At 41.6% G+C, this 18,499-nt stretch overlaps 2 protein-coding genes and 1 long non-coding RNA gene across 4 annotated transcripts; 1 reads left to right on the top strand and 2 right to left on the bottom strand.

The window, feature by feature from the left end:
- Positions 1 to 1,159: 1,159 nt before the first annotated feature.
- plcxd1.2 (phospholipase C, X domain containing 1, tandem duplicate 2) lies at positions 1,160 to 5,685 on the top strand. 2 transcript variants are annotated; one of them, XM_085433375.1, is made up of 6 exons: positions 1,160 to 1,514; positions 2,646 to 2,782; positions 3,998 to 4,126; positions 4,454 to 4,609; positions 4,698 to 4,881; positions 4,952 to 5,685. In XM_085433375.1, the coding sequence occupies exons 1-6, from the start codon at positions 1,433 to 1,435 to the stop codon at positions 5,215 to 5,217; spliced, it is 954 nt and encodes a 317-aa protein (XP_085289501.1). In that variant the 5' UTR covers positions 1,160 to 1,432; the 3' UTR covers positions 5,218 to 5,685. The 2 variants fall into 2 exon arrangements, with proteins under 2 accessions (XP_085289501.1, XP_085289502.1); XM_085433376.1 differs by lacking the exon at positions 3,998 to 4,126.
- On the bottom strand, positions 5,286 to 10,182 carry gtpbp6 (GTP binding protein 6). Its single transcript, XM_085433374.1, has 10 exons — positions 9,341 to 10,182; positions 8,921 to 9,058; positions 8,773 to 8,843; positions 8,543 to 8,673; positions 8,370 to 8,440; positions 7,507 to 7,665; positions 7,182 to 7,390; positions 6,237 to 6,385; positions 5,936 to 6,088; positions 5,286 to 5,861 (listed from the first exon to the last, which is right to left on the bottom strand). Exons 1-10 carry the CDS (start codon positions 9,738 to 9,740, stop codon positions 5,735 to 5,737), a joined length of 1,608 nt encoding a protein of 535 aa, XP_085289500.1. The 5' UTR covers positions 9,741 to 10,182; the 3' UTR covers positions 5,286 to 5,734.
- A 4,752-nt stretch (positions 10,183 to 14,934) lies between these two features.
- On the bottom strand, positions 14,935 to 16,556 carry LOC146693038 (uncharacterized). Its single transcript, XR_014915043.1, has 4 exons — positions 16,247 to 16,556; positions 16,038 to 16,149; positions 15,633 to 15,721; positions 14,935 to 15,519 (listed from the first exon to the last, which is right to left on the bottom strand). It is a non-coding gene; the product is annotated as an uncharacterized LOC146693038 (long non-coding RNA).
- Between the last annotated feature and the right edge of the window lie 1,943 nt (positions 16,557 to 18,499).

The raw sequence follows: 18,499 nt of genomic DNA, 5'->3' as shown, positions 1-18,499 counted from the left end.
ATTTATGGTTCAGTACCCGCTGAGAGGTTTGTGCCATTTTTCTTGTTTGAGTTATTAATAGAATTTGATTTTTACTATGCAGCAGCGGGAACCTGGCAGGGCCTGGTGACTGCAATAAAATAAAAACGGCACAGAAAAAACTACTTTGTGAACGCGCTGTTTCCTACAAACACCGGGGTGAACGGTGCCGTCAAGCTGTGGCCCAATAATGCAAATTTCGTGCTGTACGCGGGTTTTAATGCAAATTTGGTGGATCCTGTGAAGCCTGTTAGCGCCATTATTGATTTATTTATTCATTCATTTAATAATTATTATTTATTTCCCGGTCTCGAGTACAGTTTTGGTATTTGGGACGTCACAGCCTTCGAAAGAAACAAAATACAACATTTTCCCGTTTCACAGTAAAGTCATTATAGAGATGTCCAGCAATGAATCTACTGAAGTCTTTCCAAAATGTTCCAGTGTATGAACAGATCCAGAGGTGCTGCACAGTCTCAGGATGGCTTCCACAAAATCCACAGCTCACATTTATGTCCCTTTTGAACTTTGTCATGTAATGATTAGCAGGATAAAATTTATGCAGTATTTTAAATGAGACTTCCTTCACTTTATTCGTTACCAGATACTTGTTAGGAATTGTCCATACTCTTTTCCAGTTAATGTCACTGACAAAGGAATTCCAATAAGAGACCACATGTGGGAAAGTTAGAGATTCTGTCTGGAACAAAGCACGAATATTCTTATTACTTTTACTGTGGTTTGTTAGACAGATTCTTCCTATGTGTGAATCTAAAGGGTTGGGGAGAGAAACAGATGATATGCAAGGTTGAACACTCCAATGGACCAATCAGCATGCATTAGAAGAAGATTGACGTTTTAATGGCCCAAATCTGCTTCCGTGTAGGAAAACTAAAGAATACGAGTCTTGTGTTATTTACCTTTTCGTCGACTACTGTTATTGTATGTGTGTAAGGTGTCTTAAAGCAAGAAAACAATTATAATTTTCGCTGTTTAGCGCCATTGAGTTTACCTCCCGAGCGCCCTCTGCTGTGCCAACGGCTGAACTGCCGTAAGTAATAGCGGGGCGGCTCTTGGTCCACCATTAAAAAAAACTACAGTGATGTAGAAACAGTGACCGACAAATATAAAAATGACGTGTCGCTCAAAACTTCCTGTTTGGGGAAGTCGTGGTGACTTCAAAGAAACCCGCTGCTACGAAAGTTTTCGGAGACTTTTCCAAATGTCCCTAAATGATCCACATATGACTGAGCTGTCAGTGGAAACCAGGAAATTAAAGCTTTTCCTGAGTCCCTCCTCCTCTGTCTCATGTAGTAGCTTGTTTGCTTAAAGATCAGCGCACAGGGGATTAAAACCGCATCGATCACTCGAAACAGATCTACCGGATCAATAACTCGGTGAGTGACTGAGCGACATGGATGCGAGCTGCCGGGACTGGATGTCAGCCTTACCTGAAGAGCTGTGGGACGTTCCTCTCACACACCTGGCCATTCCAGGTACATTCGCACATTTAGGATTCCTCGTGAATTTATAGACGCACAGCGCAGCCAACAGTCGTGTAATTGTCGTATTTCTGTGTTTAAATATGTTGACAGTCACCTGAAGTTTTAAGGCGCTTTAAACACAAAAATATCAAAAGCATCAGTGTTACAATTATCTACCAATGGAAAATCACTAAATACGTTTACTTAATATTGAAGTAATACCTGGTAATACTTTATGTCAGTACTATTTATTCTACTTTACATGTGTACTTCAACACTAGACTTTTCCTTCCACTAACGTATTTCACAACTACTTTATATTTTTATTATTTATATGCAGTGTAAGAAATGTGTTATCTCTGTGGTTTAAAACTCTGCATATTCACAGACAGATTTGTTTTTGGCTGTGTGCAAACCAGACCACATTTCCCCTGTTTTGGCTACTTCACACTGGCTGCAGCGCGTCATAGGTTTCATTGTTTGTTTTTAAGTCACTGGATGGGTTAGCCCTGCCTCACCTTTCTGGTTTTTAAACTATGCACACTCCCAAAAGATCATTGCTGTCAGCTGGCTGGATGCTTCTGGCCTTTACTGAGAAACAGATTAAGGTGTAGAGGACATCGGGCCTTTGTTGTAGCGACACTGAACAGTTGACCTCACCAACCACCACCACCGACATCTTCAAACCCTGTTTGAAAAATCATTTTCATGTGAAGCTGAGCCGTTTTGCTTGTGTTGTTTGTTATTCTTTTAGTTTTACAAAACTGAAAGAATGGACTCGATGTGTGAAGTTAGACCTGGTCACCCTGACCTTTGGGGCTCCCCTCTCACTGGGAACATTGTTTTTTGTTTTAATTTAATTACATTTCTCTGATATTATTTTGATATTTTCACTCACAAATACAACATTTACATACATATTTTACACTCTGGTATTGTTACTTTCACTGAAGTAAATGATCTTCTTTTACCACTGGACAATTCAGACTGGGATTGTTACAGTTACACAAAACAGTCATGATCACACACAGACACAGTAAACAACAAAGTCAACATTTATCAGATAAACAAGCAAGTAAGAATTTTTTTGAAGCAACTTGCGCCACAAACCAGTTTCTTTACTTTTAAAATGTGTTCCTGTAGGAAGCCACGATGCCATGAGTTACTGCCTGGACATAAACTCCCCGTTGGTCAGGGCTGAGTCGGACTTTTTCCGGCTCCTGGATGGAGTTTTTAGCTGCTTCACAAGGCCGGCCATTTTTAGATGGGCCACCACACAGGTAGGCACTGAAAATACAACCACTGCGCTGTCACTATGTCGGCAAAGGTGTGAGGACAACTGAGAAGTCAGTGCCATGGGTGCTGAGACGAGACGGTCCCAAGTTTAAACAGGTTGTTTGGTCTTCTTAATATACTTATTTAAAAAAGTTGTTGGCTGCAGACAGAAAGACTGTAAGTTGATGATAGAAAGCAAAAATGAGAAGAAATACATTTAAACACTCCACATGTGAGTAGTCATGTGATCCAGTGTTGCTGTACAAATATTGATTGTAGTACAAAATGCTGTTTATATGCCAAAAAAGTTCTTAACTAGTCAGTGTGCTTTGCAAATGTATTTACAGACCAGGGCTCAGGAGCCAAGGTCTAAAAAAACTAATCAAGAAAACAGAAAAAGTGCAGCGATACTGTTTTTCACAGTTACTGCTGCTGTAGGAAATAAAAGGCCACGTGCCTGCCAGGTGCGAGCTAATCAAATGAACTTTATCAACTGAGCATCAGCATGCGTGAGTATCTCTGTAAAAGCAGAAGTTGTGACAGTTTCCTGGCCTGGAACATGCAGGTGTGTGTTGACAAGTGTTGACAGATTATTCCCACGTTAAAAACATGCAAAACAGCTGCCAACAGCTGGACATCCCTTCAAATTTCCGTCAGTGTCAAACCCTGCAATGTTCAGAGAAACGACAGAAAGCCCAAGAGCTGCATCTCACACTCAACAGGCCTCAGTTAGCATGTTAATCGTTAAAGTTCAGGATAACAAATTAGAAAAAGGCTGAAGGCTGTTTGGGAGGAGAAACCTTCTCTCTTATAAGAACATGGCAAAGCTGCATCTGAACAATCCACAAGATTTCTGGATCAGCGTCCTTAGGAGACCAAAGCGGAGATATTTGGTCATCATGCCAACTGTCAGGCACGGTGCTGGACATCTAGAGAAAAAGAACTATTGATTAAAAATATATCATTTGTATCTAAACGCAAATGATAAATCGTTTAAACTGGTTATGATGTAGAAAATGAGTGTTAAATAAAGTACTTTGCATGTGGTTGAAACAGGTAAGCTGGATGGAACCATGTAAACCGAAATTAGTCAGTCGAAAAAATGTTTGAAATGAATGCACGCAAAAATGGGAGGTGGTGTTGATGACGAGGTCATTGAATCCAGGACTGGTTTCAGTGACGCCTCCATCAGGAAATCATGTTGACCTCTTTCCTGTCAGGATAAAACCATTGAAGAACAGCTTTCAATGGGGATTCGGTACTTTGACCTTCGTGTTGCACACAAACCAAACGACTCGTCCAGCGACTTGTACTTCACACACGTCATATACACTCATGTGACCGTACTGGTGAGTTTAGCACTTTCACCTGACAGTTAGTGTTATTAGAAAAAACAAATCACTACTGCACAATTTTTTTCAAAGTTCAAGGTTCTGCTGCACCTGAATAGATCTCATTTCTATTGGATTATATTATTTTGAGATGCAACAGAAAGTCTTTTAAACAATATTAGCATTTACCAGCTGGTACAGATTTTATCAGTTTTTGCTGGAGTTCTTTGTATGTCAGTTTATTTAGAGGTGGAGATTTCTACAAAGAGCTTAAAGGGTTCGGTTTATTTTTAAAAGCGTAAGTCTGGCTCCTCTGGTAGTTACAGTGAGTATCCTATTTAACAGGAAACACTTGAGTCTGTTGCTGCTTGGCTCGAGGCTCACCCGAAGGAGATCGTTATCCTCGCTTGCAGCCATTTTGAAGGAATGGATGACAAATGCCACGAATCGTTCATTTGGTCCCTGAAGAAACTGTTTGGCTCTAAGCTGTGTCCCCAGAAGGTGAGCTTGTCTCTCTGCACAGGTGATTTATGGTACAAAAAATGTCTGGTGCACCGGGACTTAAGAGTGGCCCGCTGGTCCTCCACAGGAATCGGCGCTGACCTTGCGGAGTCTGTGGGCGTCGGGTTACCAGGTCATCCTCTCCTATGAATGCCAGCTTGCAGTGAGACATCAGGAGCTGTGGCCTCCCGTCCCTTACTGGTGGGCCAACCAGCGCAGAGCACATGGAGTCATGACTTACTTGGACTGGCACAAAGACCTGGGACGTCCAGGTGAGTTTGGACTGTAGAGATTAGATATGTATGCGCGTCAGTGGCTAAAAACTCCGTTTTCTCTCCTCAGAGGGCTTCTTTGTGTCCGGCCTGAACCTGACAGCTGACAGATATTACATCACCAAGAACCAGAAGGAATCCCTGCGGACACTCACCTACAGCAACTGGGAGTATTTGAGGACATGGCTTGAGGAACAGAGTCCCGGATCAGACGCCGGGAGCCTCAACATCATCGCGGGAGACTTTGTGGGTTCACTGCCGCTCTGCTCTGCCGTGATTGCACTGAACCAAAAACTTTGCCGGAAGAACTCCAGACGGATGAAAAAGCATTATTAGCCACACCAAACCTCATTTCCTGTGTTCCTCGGTGTCTCACAGTTTACGTGAATTTTTGTCTCCACTAAGACTTGAAAGAACTGTAACTTCTGTCTGCCTCAACATCAACTCATGAGGGCATTTTATGCTTAGTACAACCTTTTTATTCCTATACTCGACTAGAGTGGCTTCGTGAAACCCTCAGTTTACCATAAAAACAAGCTGTTTTAGCCCCTCCCCCTTTAGCCAACTTTCTTCAGACTTGCTGCCAGTCGCAAGCAGAAGGTTTTCACAGCAGGTGTGTGTAGAAAGAGATGAAACTCTGAAACTGAGCATTTAGAGCCATCTGAAGTTTGCCTTTTATCTCTCGTGGGTCATTTGTGCATCTGAATCTTTGTGCAATCTGAGTTTTTACAAGAAAACATTGTAACAGATTTGTATCATTATATATTTTAACATACTGTACAGTAAAAGCAGTCTTTTCTTTAACTGAGGTACAGTCCATTTTTACTTCTGCTATCTCGCCCTTCCTCCCCTCTCATCTGCTTCCAAACAGCTTCTTGTAGCGCCCATGAGCAGCGGTGCTGATGATGACCTTGACAACGGCCGAACCTTCGTCTGCATCCACCTGCACGTCCTGAACGGTGGCCTCTTTGTACAGCCAGCTGTGGAAAAGCATACACATGTTACCACACGTGCTCCATTGATCCAAATGATACGCTGACACAGACAATCCCACCTTAGCTGAGGAGAGCTCAGGTTAACTTTGAGATCTAAAATTTGTTTCCCCGTAGCCTTTAAGATCTCCTCCTCCACTGCTTCCTTCAGCTGTTCCAAGCCCCTCCCCTCCAGGGCTGATATAGGCAGAGCAGCGAGCTCTGCAGACTCGTAACTGAGAGACAACCATAACAAAACAGGTCAGAAATATGATGTCAGCCATAATACCAATAATAACGTAGTACATTATAAGCAGGTCCTGATGGAAGTTACTGTATATATGTGCTGATGACAGTGGTAGGTGAGCTGGTTTTTGCCCTTACTTGGTGAGGAGATCAGTTTTATTGTGGACCTCTATCATGGAGTTCATCAGCCTGTCGGGCATTTGCAGGTTCTTCAGGACATTCAGCACGTTCACCTTCTGACTCGCTGTCTCTGGATGGCTGATGTCTCTAACATGAATCAGAAGATCCTGAAATGATGAGAAACACAACCACAGTCTCCCGTTTTAAAATGTGCAACTTTACAGCAGTTAGAAGACTGTCAGGAGTTTTCCTGTAATGCAACTCAGGTCAGAATAAATGACACTCAGACAGGTTTGCAGGTTTAACGTGCACACGGGTGAGAGCTCAAACGGAGACTCACACTCCGCAGCAGTTGCCACCCTTTATTTATACTCAAGCATGTTTGCGTCACAGTCACATGCAAGAAGAGATAACATATAACGATCACAGACCCATGAGTGGAAGAGATAACATACAAAGGTAGAGACTTTATGCTGAGCTTTGCACAGTGTAACTTCTCTAGTACAAAGAGCAAACACATCTAGAGAACCTCAAATGAAATGTACTTCTATACATAAACATAATAAAATCTTTCAACAAAGACGTTAAAAGTCGGCTTGGCCCCTACAGTTTTTATTCAGGGGTGAATTTAAATTTAATTAAAGCTTACGATGGTGTGGCTGCTTCGACTGCCACGAACAGTTAACCAAAGTCACACAAGCGCACCAAACCTGGACAACAGACAAGTGGAAACACATGGCTTGATGTCGGCCGCGACATTCAGAGGTTAGGGACAGAATTTGGTACGAACAAAATGAAAGCAGCATCCTTTCCTGTATCAACAGCCCGAACTGTTTCATTTTTTATTGTTTACGCCAAGTTTAGATTTTTATGTTGGATCGCTAAAATGTTTTTCACACCTCGTTTTAGTTCTTAGTTTTACTCCTGCAGCGAGTGTGTGATAAACCTCGGTTTGCTACGTACCGAATGCTTAATATCTTCCAGGGTGGCAGCGAATGAATCGATGAGCTGGTGGGGCAGCTGGGACAGGAAGCCGATGGTGTCCACATACAGAACGGTCATGTGACTCGGCAGCTGGCCAGCATGGACGGTAACGTCCAGTGTGGCAAAAAGCTGGTTTCTGGGCTGGAGGCCGGTGTCCCCCGTCAGAGCTTTGATCAAAGTCGTTTTTCCTGGACAGATGAAATCAGAAGAAACGTGTCACTGTTGTGGATGCTGTAACATTTAACACTTTATATGAAAACAATCTGCTTTTTTACTGGTCTTCTACGTTTCCAGCCTCTCTCACCACAGTTGGTATATCCCAACACTGAGACGACGGGGAACTCCCTGTGTCTGCGCTGAGATCGCAGGAGGTGCCTCTTTTTCCGAAGTCTTTCCAGCGCCAAGCGGATCTTTATCTCCCGCTCTTTCAACAGCCTCTGCTGGATCTCGTACAGCGTCTCTCCTGAAAGGACCAGAGACTTTATATCATCATTTCCCAGCAGTACGGCTTTCTGCTCATCACTGATACAAATATCTGGCCGGGAAACACAGCCACCGTAGGAGCGCCTAATGCTCACTTCCTATTTTGCAAATAGACTGTATATAAAAGATGGACTTAGCCACCATGATGTTACAAAGTGGTCGATAAGATTGATTGTAAAGCCAATTGTGTTTGAAGCTGAAGCTCAAACCAGACCTGACGCCCCCTGCTGGCTGTTAGAAAGACTGCAAAATATGGGAATAAGATGCATGCCTCAATAATGGCACGAACATATAACTGTATCAGATCCAAATTGAAGAAAACTGATCATATATTATTAAAATTGTCCCGGCATGGTTTGTGAAGCAGAAGGTAGCTCCATGGTGTAGTGGTTACCACCTTACATGTGACAGCTCCTCGGTCTGGGAGCAGATGCACAGCCAGCCTCAGGGGTATAAAATTTAGATTTAGATTAAAAAGCTATTAGAGTTTATTATACTATTAGAGATTAGAGTTATTTTAATTAACTGGAAACAATATAAAATAAGTTATTTCAATGTGGGTAATTGGTGTAAGGGCTTTATGGATTCAGAACCATGATTTATATACAGTATTGGTAACAACCAATCAAAAAGAGACATCTATACACACAGGTAGACTCGTTTCCACTGTGGATGCTGCATCACCTGATCCGCCAATGTATCTCGATCCTCCGCCCTGTTGATCCAAGTTTGCCATTTCATTTTTCAGCCGTGATCTGCCATTAACGTACCAAATGTGACTTAACACTGATAGGAAGGCATCATCATAACAGACTGAAACATTTTACAAGCCACCCACAGGTAGCAGTGTAAGGTACCTTAACAGAGGGATCTCTGCCAGTGAGATCTGAAGCTTGGCTTCTTTGGTTCTGGCGTTGCAGCGGAAAATGTGGAGGACTACTGAGTATCTGTCAAACACTTTGACCCCCCAGACTTCCTCAAAGTCCCTCTAAACAGAAATGAGTAAGAAAAATAAAGAAGAAGAAAAAGAATCATCAACAAAAGAAACCTTTCATCCAACACAGCCAGAGTTTTCAGACATGCTCACCTCAGACAAAGGAGTCAGACGCTCAACATTGACGAACACAGCAGTGATTCCTGCTGTTTGCCTGATCCTCTCTGCAGGGAAACAGCAGGTAATTCACATGTAAGCAGCACTTGGTCTAGACCTTCTGATTCACCGGAGTGGATCATACCTGTGAGAGTCTGGAAGTTCCCTTTCCCAAATATCCTCTTCTTCTCTGGAGTCTTGGTGGAGAGGATCATCTTGTCCACCACAGTCCAGTTCTCCAAGGTGTTCACAAGCCCCTCAGCCTCGGCCATCATCAGCTCAGCTGCAAATGTAACGGTGCAAACTTGTGATAATCTCCACTGGTGTATCTTTGTTCTTGGAGAGCAATCATAGCTCAGGATAATTGCCTTAAAACTGCTCTCACTGCAGCCTGCCAGACTTTCTTCTTCTTGGCTGCCTCTCACAAACAGAAGCTTTAAACAGCACATGGGTGGAGCTCTAGCAGTGTTTAATATGACACCTACATTAGTCAGAAAATAAGGAAAAACATACATTTAAATCTACTTTTTCCATCTGGCTCATCTGAGCATGTGTGTGCTGTTACCTGTAGTCAGATGCTGTTTCCTGCTTCCCCACTTCACATCTGGGTGGACGATGAACACCCTGTGCTGTTCCTCTCCGATGCCTGCAGGAATCTGCTGCTGGAACAGCTCCTCCACCTCGCTGTCCTCCAAGAAATCTTCATCCTCGCCCTCCTCATGAAACCCGTTGCTGCTGCCGAGGTCATCTGTGCTCTTCGGCCTGAACGCGGAGAGCCCAAATGCCCTGGTCTGCAGGCTAGTTGCCCCTCTCTGCCGCTGACAGGTGTTGACTGCATGTGCGTGATCAGGTGTATGCAGCAGTCTGCAGGTGGCTCGTGCCCCTACCTGACAGCTCCTCGTGCAGGATCGCTGCAGGACGGGCATCCACGAGCTAATCCTCCTCAGGGCTGTCAGGAAGCTCATCAAACCCTGAAGTTCACACAACGTGGATCACCGCAGGTCACACACGCGCGCTGCTGACGTCGTTCTTCTACAGGCTCACCTGTAGAGATCACACTTCCTGTTTGGTTTAGAAAACATAATTTATCTCAATAAATATACAAAAAGTTGGACTATGACTGATTATGAGCGAAAGGACACCAGGATCAGCCCGTGAGTAGCTGTGTTTTGAGTTTCGTGGGCCTTTTGGGTTTTTTGGTCCCCGCGTTTTGCCTTCCAGTTAGCATTTCCTCCATGAGTTCGCACTAAACGACAAATTTACCGTCAGTAAAGGATTTTAAGCTAAACAGAGACACCTGAATGGGATAAAACCTCATTTACATTTAAGATTATTCGCTTGAAAAATAGCGCAATAAGATTTTTTTTGATCCAGTCTGGAAGAAAACGTTTCCTGGAAGACTAAACCCGGGGATGTGAGTATGACTTACCAGTATTTCCTGTTTGCGTCATTTCCTCTGTAGTTATGTTTCCACAATTTTCTAAAACACAGCTGATTGTCAAAATAAGAGTTTAAGGTTATTTAAAAACACAGTTTTAATATTTATATTCAGTGTTTTTAGGTATGCTGATTTCACTCACAATATTGTGATTTATTCCGCCCCCTAAAACGTTACTGCGCAACATCGATTTAACTTTCACTTAGTTTGAGTTCATATATATATATGTGGGGCCTGGGAGCTTGAGGGTCCTGAGCAGTATGTTCGCTGTTCCTAGGACTGCGCTCTTCTGGACAGAGATCTCCGATGTTGTTCCCAGGATCTGCTGGAGCGAATGGAGTTCCCATTCGCCTGCGGGATCCCCAGGTACTTGTAACTGTCCTCTATGTCTGCAATGTTGCCTTCTGGTAGTTCAATCCCCTCAGTTCTGACTACCTTCCCTCTCTTTGTTACCATCCGACTACACTTCTCCAGTCCGAACGACATTCCAATGTCATTGCTGTATAGCCTGGTAGTGTGGATCAGTGAATCGATGTCTCGTTCACTCTTGGCATACAGCTTGATGTCATCCATGTACAGGAGGTGGCTGACAACTGCTCCGTTCCGTAGTCGGTATCCATAGCCAGTCTTGTTAATGATCTCACTGAGGGGGTTCAGGCCTATGCAGAACAGAAGTGGGGACAGAGCATCTCCTTTGTAGATCCCGCACTTGATGGTGACTTGTGCTATGGGCTTGGAGTTGGCCTCCAGTGTTGCCACATCCCCATTGAGTTCCTGATGAAGGCTCTTAGGGTCCTGTTGATCTTATATAGTTCTAGGCATTCCAGTATCCAGCTGTGGAGCATTGAGTCATGGGCCTTCTTGTAATCAATCCAGGCAGTGCACAGGTTGGTCAGTCTGGTCCTGCAGTCTCAGCTGACTGCTTGGTCTGCCAGTAGCTGGTGTTTTGCGCCTCGGGTATTTTTGCCCATCCCTTTCTGTGCCCCGCTCATGTATTGACCCATGTGCCTGTTCATCTTAGCCGATATGATGCCTGACAGGAGCTTCCATGTAGTACTGAGGCAGGTTATTGGTCGGTAGTTGGAGGGGACCGGTCCCTTCTTGGGGTCCTTGGGGATCAGGACCGTCCGGCCTTCAGTTAGCCATTCCGGGTGTCTCTCGTTAACTAGCAGCTGATTCATTTATGCTGCCAGGCACTCGTGGAGTGCAGTCAGCTTCTTTAGCCAGTAGGCGTGAACCATGTCGGGCCCTGGTGCTGTCCAACTCTTCATACTGGAGACCCTTTCTTGGATGTCTGCCACTGTGATGGTTACTGGACCCTGTTTGGGGAGGTCATTATGGTCTGCCCTCAGATCCACTAGCCACTGAGCATTGCCGTTATGGGTTGCGTCCTTCTCCCATATGCTCTTCCAGTATTGTTCTGCCTCCAGCCTTGGTGGTGCTGTTCTCATATTGTTCCCTTGCCACTGAGAGTACACCTTTGCTGGTTCTGTGGAGAACAGCTGGTTTATTCTCCTGCCTTCTATCTCTCTGGTGTACCTCCTCAAGCGGCTGGCCAAGGCTGTGAGTCTTTGCTTGGCAGTTTCCAAGGAATCAGGTATGGACAGCTTCCTGTACTTCTTAGGCACCTTCCTCATCGCGCCTTTCTGCAACTCCGATAGTTGGCTAACCTCCCTCCGTGCTACATTGATCTCAGCCTTGGAGGGTACTGCTCCTTGTGGCTGTTCAACTTGTAGCCAAGCATCTCACTGATCCCTGCTGCCGTATTGTAGTTACCTTCATGAGATTATATATATATATATATATATATATATATATATATATATATATATATATATATATATATATATATATATATATATATATATATATACACACATATACACACACACACACACACACAGCGGGGAAAATAAGTATTTGACACATCAGCATTTTTATCAGTAAGGGGATTTCCAAGTGGACTATTGACACAACATTTCCACCAGATGTTGCCATCAAGCCAAATATTGACGTCATACAATCAAATCAGAACATATAAGTATACAAGTTAAACCATAATAAATAAAGTGAAATGACACAGGGAATAAGTATTGAACACACTTTATTCAATACTTTGTAGAAAAGCCTTTGTTGGTGATTACAGCTTCTAGACGCCTCTTGTATGGATAGACCAGTCGTCTGCATTGCTCAGGAGTGATTCTGGCCCATTCTTCCACACAAACGGTCTTTAAATCTTGACGGTTCCTTGGGCCTCTTTTATGAACTTTAATCTTCAGTTCTCTCCATAGATTTTCTATGGGATTTAGGTCAGGTGATTGACTGGGCCATTCAAGCAACTTGATTTTCTTTCTTTGAAACCACTTCATTGTTTCCTTGGCCTTGTGTTTGGGATCATTGTCTTGCTGAAATGTCCACCCTCTTTTCATTTTTAGCTTCCTGGTAGATGGCAGCAGATTTTTATCCAGAATGTCCCGGTACATCTCTCCATTCATCCTGCCTTCAATAATATGAAGTCTGCCAGTACCCCTTGCTGAAAAGCAGCCCCAAACCATGATGCTTCCACCCCCAAACTTGACTGTTGGTATGGTGTTCTTGGGGTGGTGAGCAGTGCCATTTCTTCTCCAAACATGGTGTGTAGAATGACTGCCAAAAAGTTCAATTTTGCTTTCATCTGACCATACTATAGTCGTCCAATAATCCACAGGCTTCTCCAAATGCTGTTGCGCAAATTTTAACCGAGCCTTGACATGCTTTTTGTTCAGCAATGGAGTCTTGCGTGGTGAGCGTGCATGGATGCCATGGCGGTTCAGTGCATTGCTTATAGTTTTCTTTGAAACAACAGTACCTGCTGATGCAAGGTCTTCCTGAAGTTCTGTCCGAGTGGTTCTTGGCTCTTGGAGAACCCTCCTGATTATTCTTTGGACTCCTCGGACAGGGATCTTGCGTGGAGCACCTGATCGTGGCAGGTTTATGGTGAACTGATGCACTTTCCATTTCCGGATAATGGCCCCCACAGTGCTCACAGGAACATTCAGCATTCTGGAAATGCACCTATAACCATTCCCATCAAAATGCTTTTCAACGATAAGATTACGAAGATCGTGAGAGAGTTCTTTGCTTTTACCCATCATGAAGTCTTTCCTGTGTGCCTTCTGGGTAATGAGGAGCCTTTATAGGCCATCAATTAGGACTAAAGCAGCTGATATCAATTAGTACTGATAGGGGACAGGATTTCTCTATCAATACTGACAGATTTCAGGTGATCTCCTGGCTTTCTATGTCATTTTGCCCCTTGTTATCTCCATGTATTCAATACTTATTCCCTGTGTCATTTCACTTTATTTATTGTGGTTTAACTTGTATACTTATATGTTCTGATTTGATTGTATGACTTCAATATTTGGCTTGATGGCAACATCTGGTGGAAATGTTGTGTCAATAGTCCACTTGGAAATCCCCTTACTGATAAAAATGCTGATGTGTCAAATACTTATTTTCCCCGCTGTGTGTGTATATATATATATATATATATATATATATATATATATATATATATATATATATATATATATATATCTCATGAAGGTAGCTTCATTTTCATTTTATTTCAGATTTCATCCTATACTGCTGTATATATTTGTATATGTTTATAGTATGCATAGTATAAATGATTCTTGCACAATAACAACTGAAGAAAACTGTATTAATAAAATAATAAACTGAAAGATCAAATTGGGTATATGAAAGTGAGATAATAACAATAATGCTTCACTCAGAATGTACATTTCATTTGTTGATGTTTTTAAAGTTTTGTTTCTCTAATTGCATTTAATTTGAAATACTTTCACTGCACTATGAGATTTTTAAAATAAAATATGAAATCATGTATTTTCCCAATAAAATCACAAAGCTTCTAAAAACACAGCAGCAGTTATATACTGTCGTTTACAGATTAAAGTGACAGACAGTATGTTAGAACAAACAGCAGGCTTTACACTTTCATTTAGGCAAAATGGTGTTACCAGGATTTTTTGTTTTGCAATGGAGTTGAAGTGAAGTGTAAAAATAAATAAAGTGTAGAAAATTGGTTCAGAAAAATTGCCGGGCTCATTTAAAACCATTTGCCTTAATTATGGATATTTTACATGAAAAATTATGTTGCACAAATATTTTATACTGATTATCTGTTTTAAGTGATAAAACAAGTATTTACCCAGATAGCAAGGAAACATTGAAACAATGTTGAGTCAATATCAGGCTGTGTCATTGAACCAACGTTGAAGTGTGACGTTGACCTAACGTCACTCTTGCACCCTTTTTTAATGTTGAAACAACGTCAGGTTTTGATGTTGAATCAATGTTGAAACCTGACGTTGATTCAACGTTATATTTTCTAATACTGCTGACATTGAAACAATGTCAGATTCTGATATTGAAACACTGTTGAGCTATGGTGTTGATTTTCCGCCTCTTTCGCACAGTTGCTTTTTATTAAAACAGTTAAATCATGACTGGAAATCTACCTTTCTTTATAGGTATTTTAACCAATACTAAACTACTGCATGTTTCCATCAATACTTCAACCACCTAAACACATAATTGTACTTATTCCTTAAATTGGACACCCTTTATAAAAAAAAACCCAAATGTCTCACAATGTATCATGTCAATATTAATATCCTAAAATAAGAAAGCATTGCATGTGATGTAACAGAGAAAAAAAATAAACAAAAAAAGGTCAATAGGCATGTTTCGTTTGCTAAATACTTTATTAAAAGACAGTTTCCGATTTACGTTTATATGATTCACAGAAGTTTGTAATTTTTTGCATGATGTGCGTCCTGCACCACCCAAACGATCTGGGGCGTATCGGAGCCATTTCTGCACTGCTTGTGCAAAGACTAACTCGGACATAGAGTTTGCCCCTAACTGCTGCGTCAGGCTCCAATCAAGGCAAAGCGTCTCACCTATAGACACATTTTAAGAGATGGAATTAGCGTGTCTCATGTCTTAAATGTGTATGCAAGTGCTTGTGTGTTTAATCAACAGGCCGTTGTTATGTATTTAAATCACATCTGACAGCTATTACACTTTATAGTTACAAAGTGTACATAACCTTTATATACTTACCTTTGCCTTATTTGCCTCTTGTGATTGAAGAGCTGGCTCTGCATTGTTTAGCTCCTCAATGTTGTGCAAGGGCAAATCCAGAGCCAGTACCCCAGCATCTACCGATTCATTGCAGCCGGTATTGCGGATGGCTCTGACCTCCTCACGGAGTTCGTTAACAGCTCTCGTCAGGTCTGACAGAAAAAGATGATTTTTTTTAAAGTATTTAAGAATACAGACAACTTGTCAAACGTTTCCTTGTGTCACACACAGATATGTACAAAGACACTAGACAGTATTTTATTACCTGGTACTTTCACTCGAGGGGCCTGGGGAAACCATTTTTTTGTGGGCTGCTCATCCTCTGAGTCACTATATGTGTACAGGGGATTTGGTCTAAAGAAAAAAAGTTGAAAACGGTCATAAGTAATTACAAATGTGCTTTTGGAATATTTTTTCCTAAAGTTACAGTTTGATTTATAACAACACACACAGGAAACGGAGATGTGCAAGAAGGTACAGTATACACGGAATTTTTTGAAGTGCACAAGTGTACACGGCTTTGCATTTATAAAAAGTTTACAAGCTTCCACTTTTTGGACTATATTATGTGGTGATATTGCAGTATGCAAGCACCACAGATATGTATAAAAGACAAGATCATAAATTCTTAGCAATCAAAGATGTGTTTGTGAAATAAAAACAGTTTTACTTGTGCTTTCTTTTATGACTGGTCTGAGTTTCAGCTTCGGACTGAAGGTCAGACATATCACAGTGTTCACTTAGATATTTCTGAAGACTGCGTTCTGCTTCGTGAAATGTGTCTGGAAGTACAAACACAATGTATGGCCAGACATAAATTAGGACACGAAAAACTTGTTATTGTTACATTTATACAACACCAATCCAGATGATACCCACCATGGCTTATTAGAAGTCGGACTGGTGCATAGGTGAGCCATGTTGCACCAGGATGAACTCTCCTCTTTACTGCGTCGTGGATCCTGAATGTGTCTCACGGAGGATATGGAGGCCATGACAATTTCTCCCCATTTATCCATGATCTAGGGACTATTTCTGTACCACCAGTGCTAAACTGCACAATGCACCAGTCTTTCATTTTTATCTTTTTTTTAATTTGGAGTCCTTTTTTGCCCTGTCTAGGATAAACAGGAAACAGATAATTACAATATATTTCATAGTCACTACAAAACTTGATCTATTGATTGAACTAAATAATAAATAATAGTTTAAAATGTATATAGGCAACAATTACAAGCAAACCCGTATATGTAAGCATTTAAACACTGAAGATAATAAAATTAACAGTATTTTGTCTAAGTCTGCCATTGTAGGAATTCATGGCACCGAGACAAAAACTTGGCGCACAGTGTGGTGTCAAAATAGGCGCACACCTTTGACGCTGCGTTTTCTCCGTCTTCCTCGTCCACACGTAAATGCTAAACGCAGTTTACGTGTGGACAAAAGGTGCAAACGCAAGTTAGGTGAGCGTGCAGCGTAAAGTTTGAATTGAGTGCGAATCGAAGCGGGTGCTCTCCAATCATTAAAAGTAACAAAGTCATTGAACACATTTATACAGTTACCTTTACGTTTATCAATCATATATCACAGATTTACAATTTTTTGTAGTACTATGCTAAAAAGCAACCACAGAGCGAAAGTCTGGGTCAAGCGCCGAGGCGACGGCAAGAACAAAGGAACCCTCGAAGCGTTAAAGCTAGCTTTGTAAGGGAATATAATGGAAAAGTATGAAACCAAAATGTTTTCTTTGTTGATAGACTTTGTTCGCAGTGCAATTTATTTGTTGCCGGATTGTAAGATGAAAGTAGACACAATTTCAGGCTCCCACATTTTATCCGAAACTTTACATTAACAAGTTTTTTGTTTTTTTTTACTGTTATTCAAATGCAACCGTGGAAATAACGAATAGAACAAAAGTCATTCATTCTTACCTTATACCAGTGGCGGCTGGCCCATAGGGGGCGCTCGGGCTCCGCCCCCCCAAATGTGGAGGAGTAAAAATATATATTTTTAAAAAATTCATCAATGATAGTTTTACTATGTGTGTGCCCATATACAGCCAGGCGTATTTTAACATTTTCACCAGCTGACTCATTAAAGTTCAACCAACAAACGGTGTTTTTCTTCTTCTGGGGCGCTCGTCAAAGCGAAATAGCCTATCATTAAATGGTTGCCAGGGGAAAATAATAAATATTTGACCTATCAGCGTCGCTGAATTAAATGGTTTGGGGGCGCTTAAAATTGCGCCCCTGCAGAAAACGCGCGAAGATTTGCTGTTCTAGAATTTTACCTCAGTCAGTAGCCTAAGTGAGCTATAAGGTCAGAGAGAGACGATGGCAGCGGTATTGTTAACGGTTGAGGCACAGCCTCCCCCAAATTCGGTTAGATTAGTATAAGGCTTATACTAATCGTGGTGCAGGCCAGTGCAGTGCATGAACTGATGCCTTCTCCGGTCAATTCCGCTGAGAGTAAATCTAATCTCCCGCTCTACTGTACAAGACAATGGTTACCTGGAGGGATGTACCACTGAGAGGGGTGCTGCGGAATAGTCCAAGTGGTAGCAGCTTTAATTTCCCGCTCAACCATAAATCGATGGTTTTTCAACGTGATTGTTGTCACCTTGTCAACTATAAATAGATCAACAATCAACGATGACAGAACAACAGTGAATCAATGTTATTTCAATGTCAGTGTAAGGTTTCATCAGTATTTCAATGTTGTTTCAACATTGGTTTTGTGTTGACATTTCAATCCTGACGATTCTGATGGTTCAGATGGAAAATCAACATCTGTTCAATGTCTCCTTGCTATCTGGGTAGACTCTTTACTGAAGTAAAAGTCGTAAATAATGGCACAAGTAAAGTAAAAGTCATTATGTAAACTCATAAAAATGACTAATTTTTGTATTTATCACGTTTTTTGGGTTTTTTTTAACTGCTTGGATACTGCTGATACTTTCTTTGATAATTAAACAAAAAAAACTTTTATTTTGAAATTTCCTAAACATTAAACAAAGATTTTAAATAAAAGGTACGAAGTACAAAGTGCAATATTTCCATCCAAAGTAGTAGAAGTACAGAGGAGAACAGAAATAAAACAAAGATAGATCTGTTTAAATAAATTAAAAGTAAA

This window comes from Copadichromis virginalis, linkage group LG15 (assembly GCF_057382275.1).
Source record: "Copadichromis virginalis isolate Kocher_CV1m ecotype Utaka linkage group LG15, C_Virginalis_male_GT1.1, whole genome shotgun sequence".
Taxonomy (NCBI): Eukaryota; Metazoa; Chordata; class Actinopteri; order Cichliformes; family Cichlidae; genus Copadichromis; species Copadichromis virginalis.
Note: the sequence above shows the minus strand (reverse complement) of the source record. Positions and strands in the feature narration are given on the sequence as shown.

Excerpts from the sequence above, each read along its gene's own strand:
- plcxd1.2 (XM_085433375.1), top strand. The coding sequence starts at position 1,433 with ATGGATGCGAGCTGCCGGGACTGGATGTCAGCCTTACCTGAAGAGCTG. Across the intron at positions 4,127-4,453 it reads ACACTCATGTGACCGTACTG|GAAACACTTGAGTCTGTTGC; the intron begins GTGAGTTTAGCA and ends CCTATTTAACAG. Across the intron at positions 4,610-4,697 it reads CTAAGCTGTGTCCCCAGAAG|GAATCGGCGCTGACCTTGCG; the intron begins GTGAGCTTGTCT and ends GGTCCTCCACAG.
- gtpbp6 (XM_085433374.1), bottom strand. The coding sequence starts at position 9,740 with ATGAGCTTCCTGACAGCCCTGAGGAGGATTAGCTCGTGGATGCCCGTC. Across the intron at positions 8,674-8,772 it reads GTCTGACTCCTTTGTCTGAG|AGGGACTTTGAGGAAGTCTG; the intron begins GTGAGCATGTCT and ends ATTTCTGTTTAG. Across the intron at positions 7,391-7,506 it reads GTTGGGATATACCAACTGTG|GAAAAACGACTTTGATCAAA; the intron begins GTGAGAGAGGCT and ends TCATCTGTCCAG.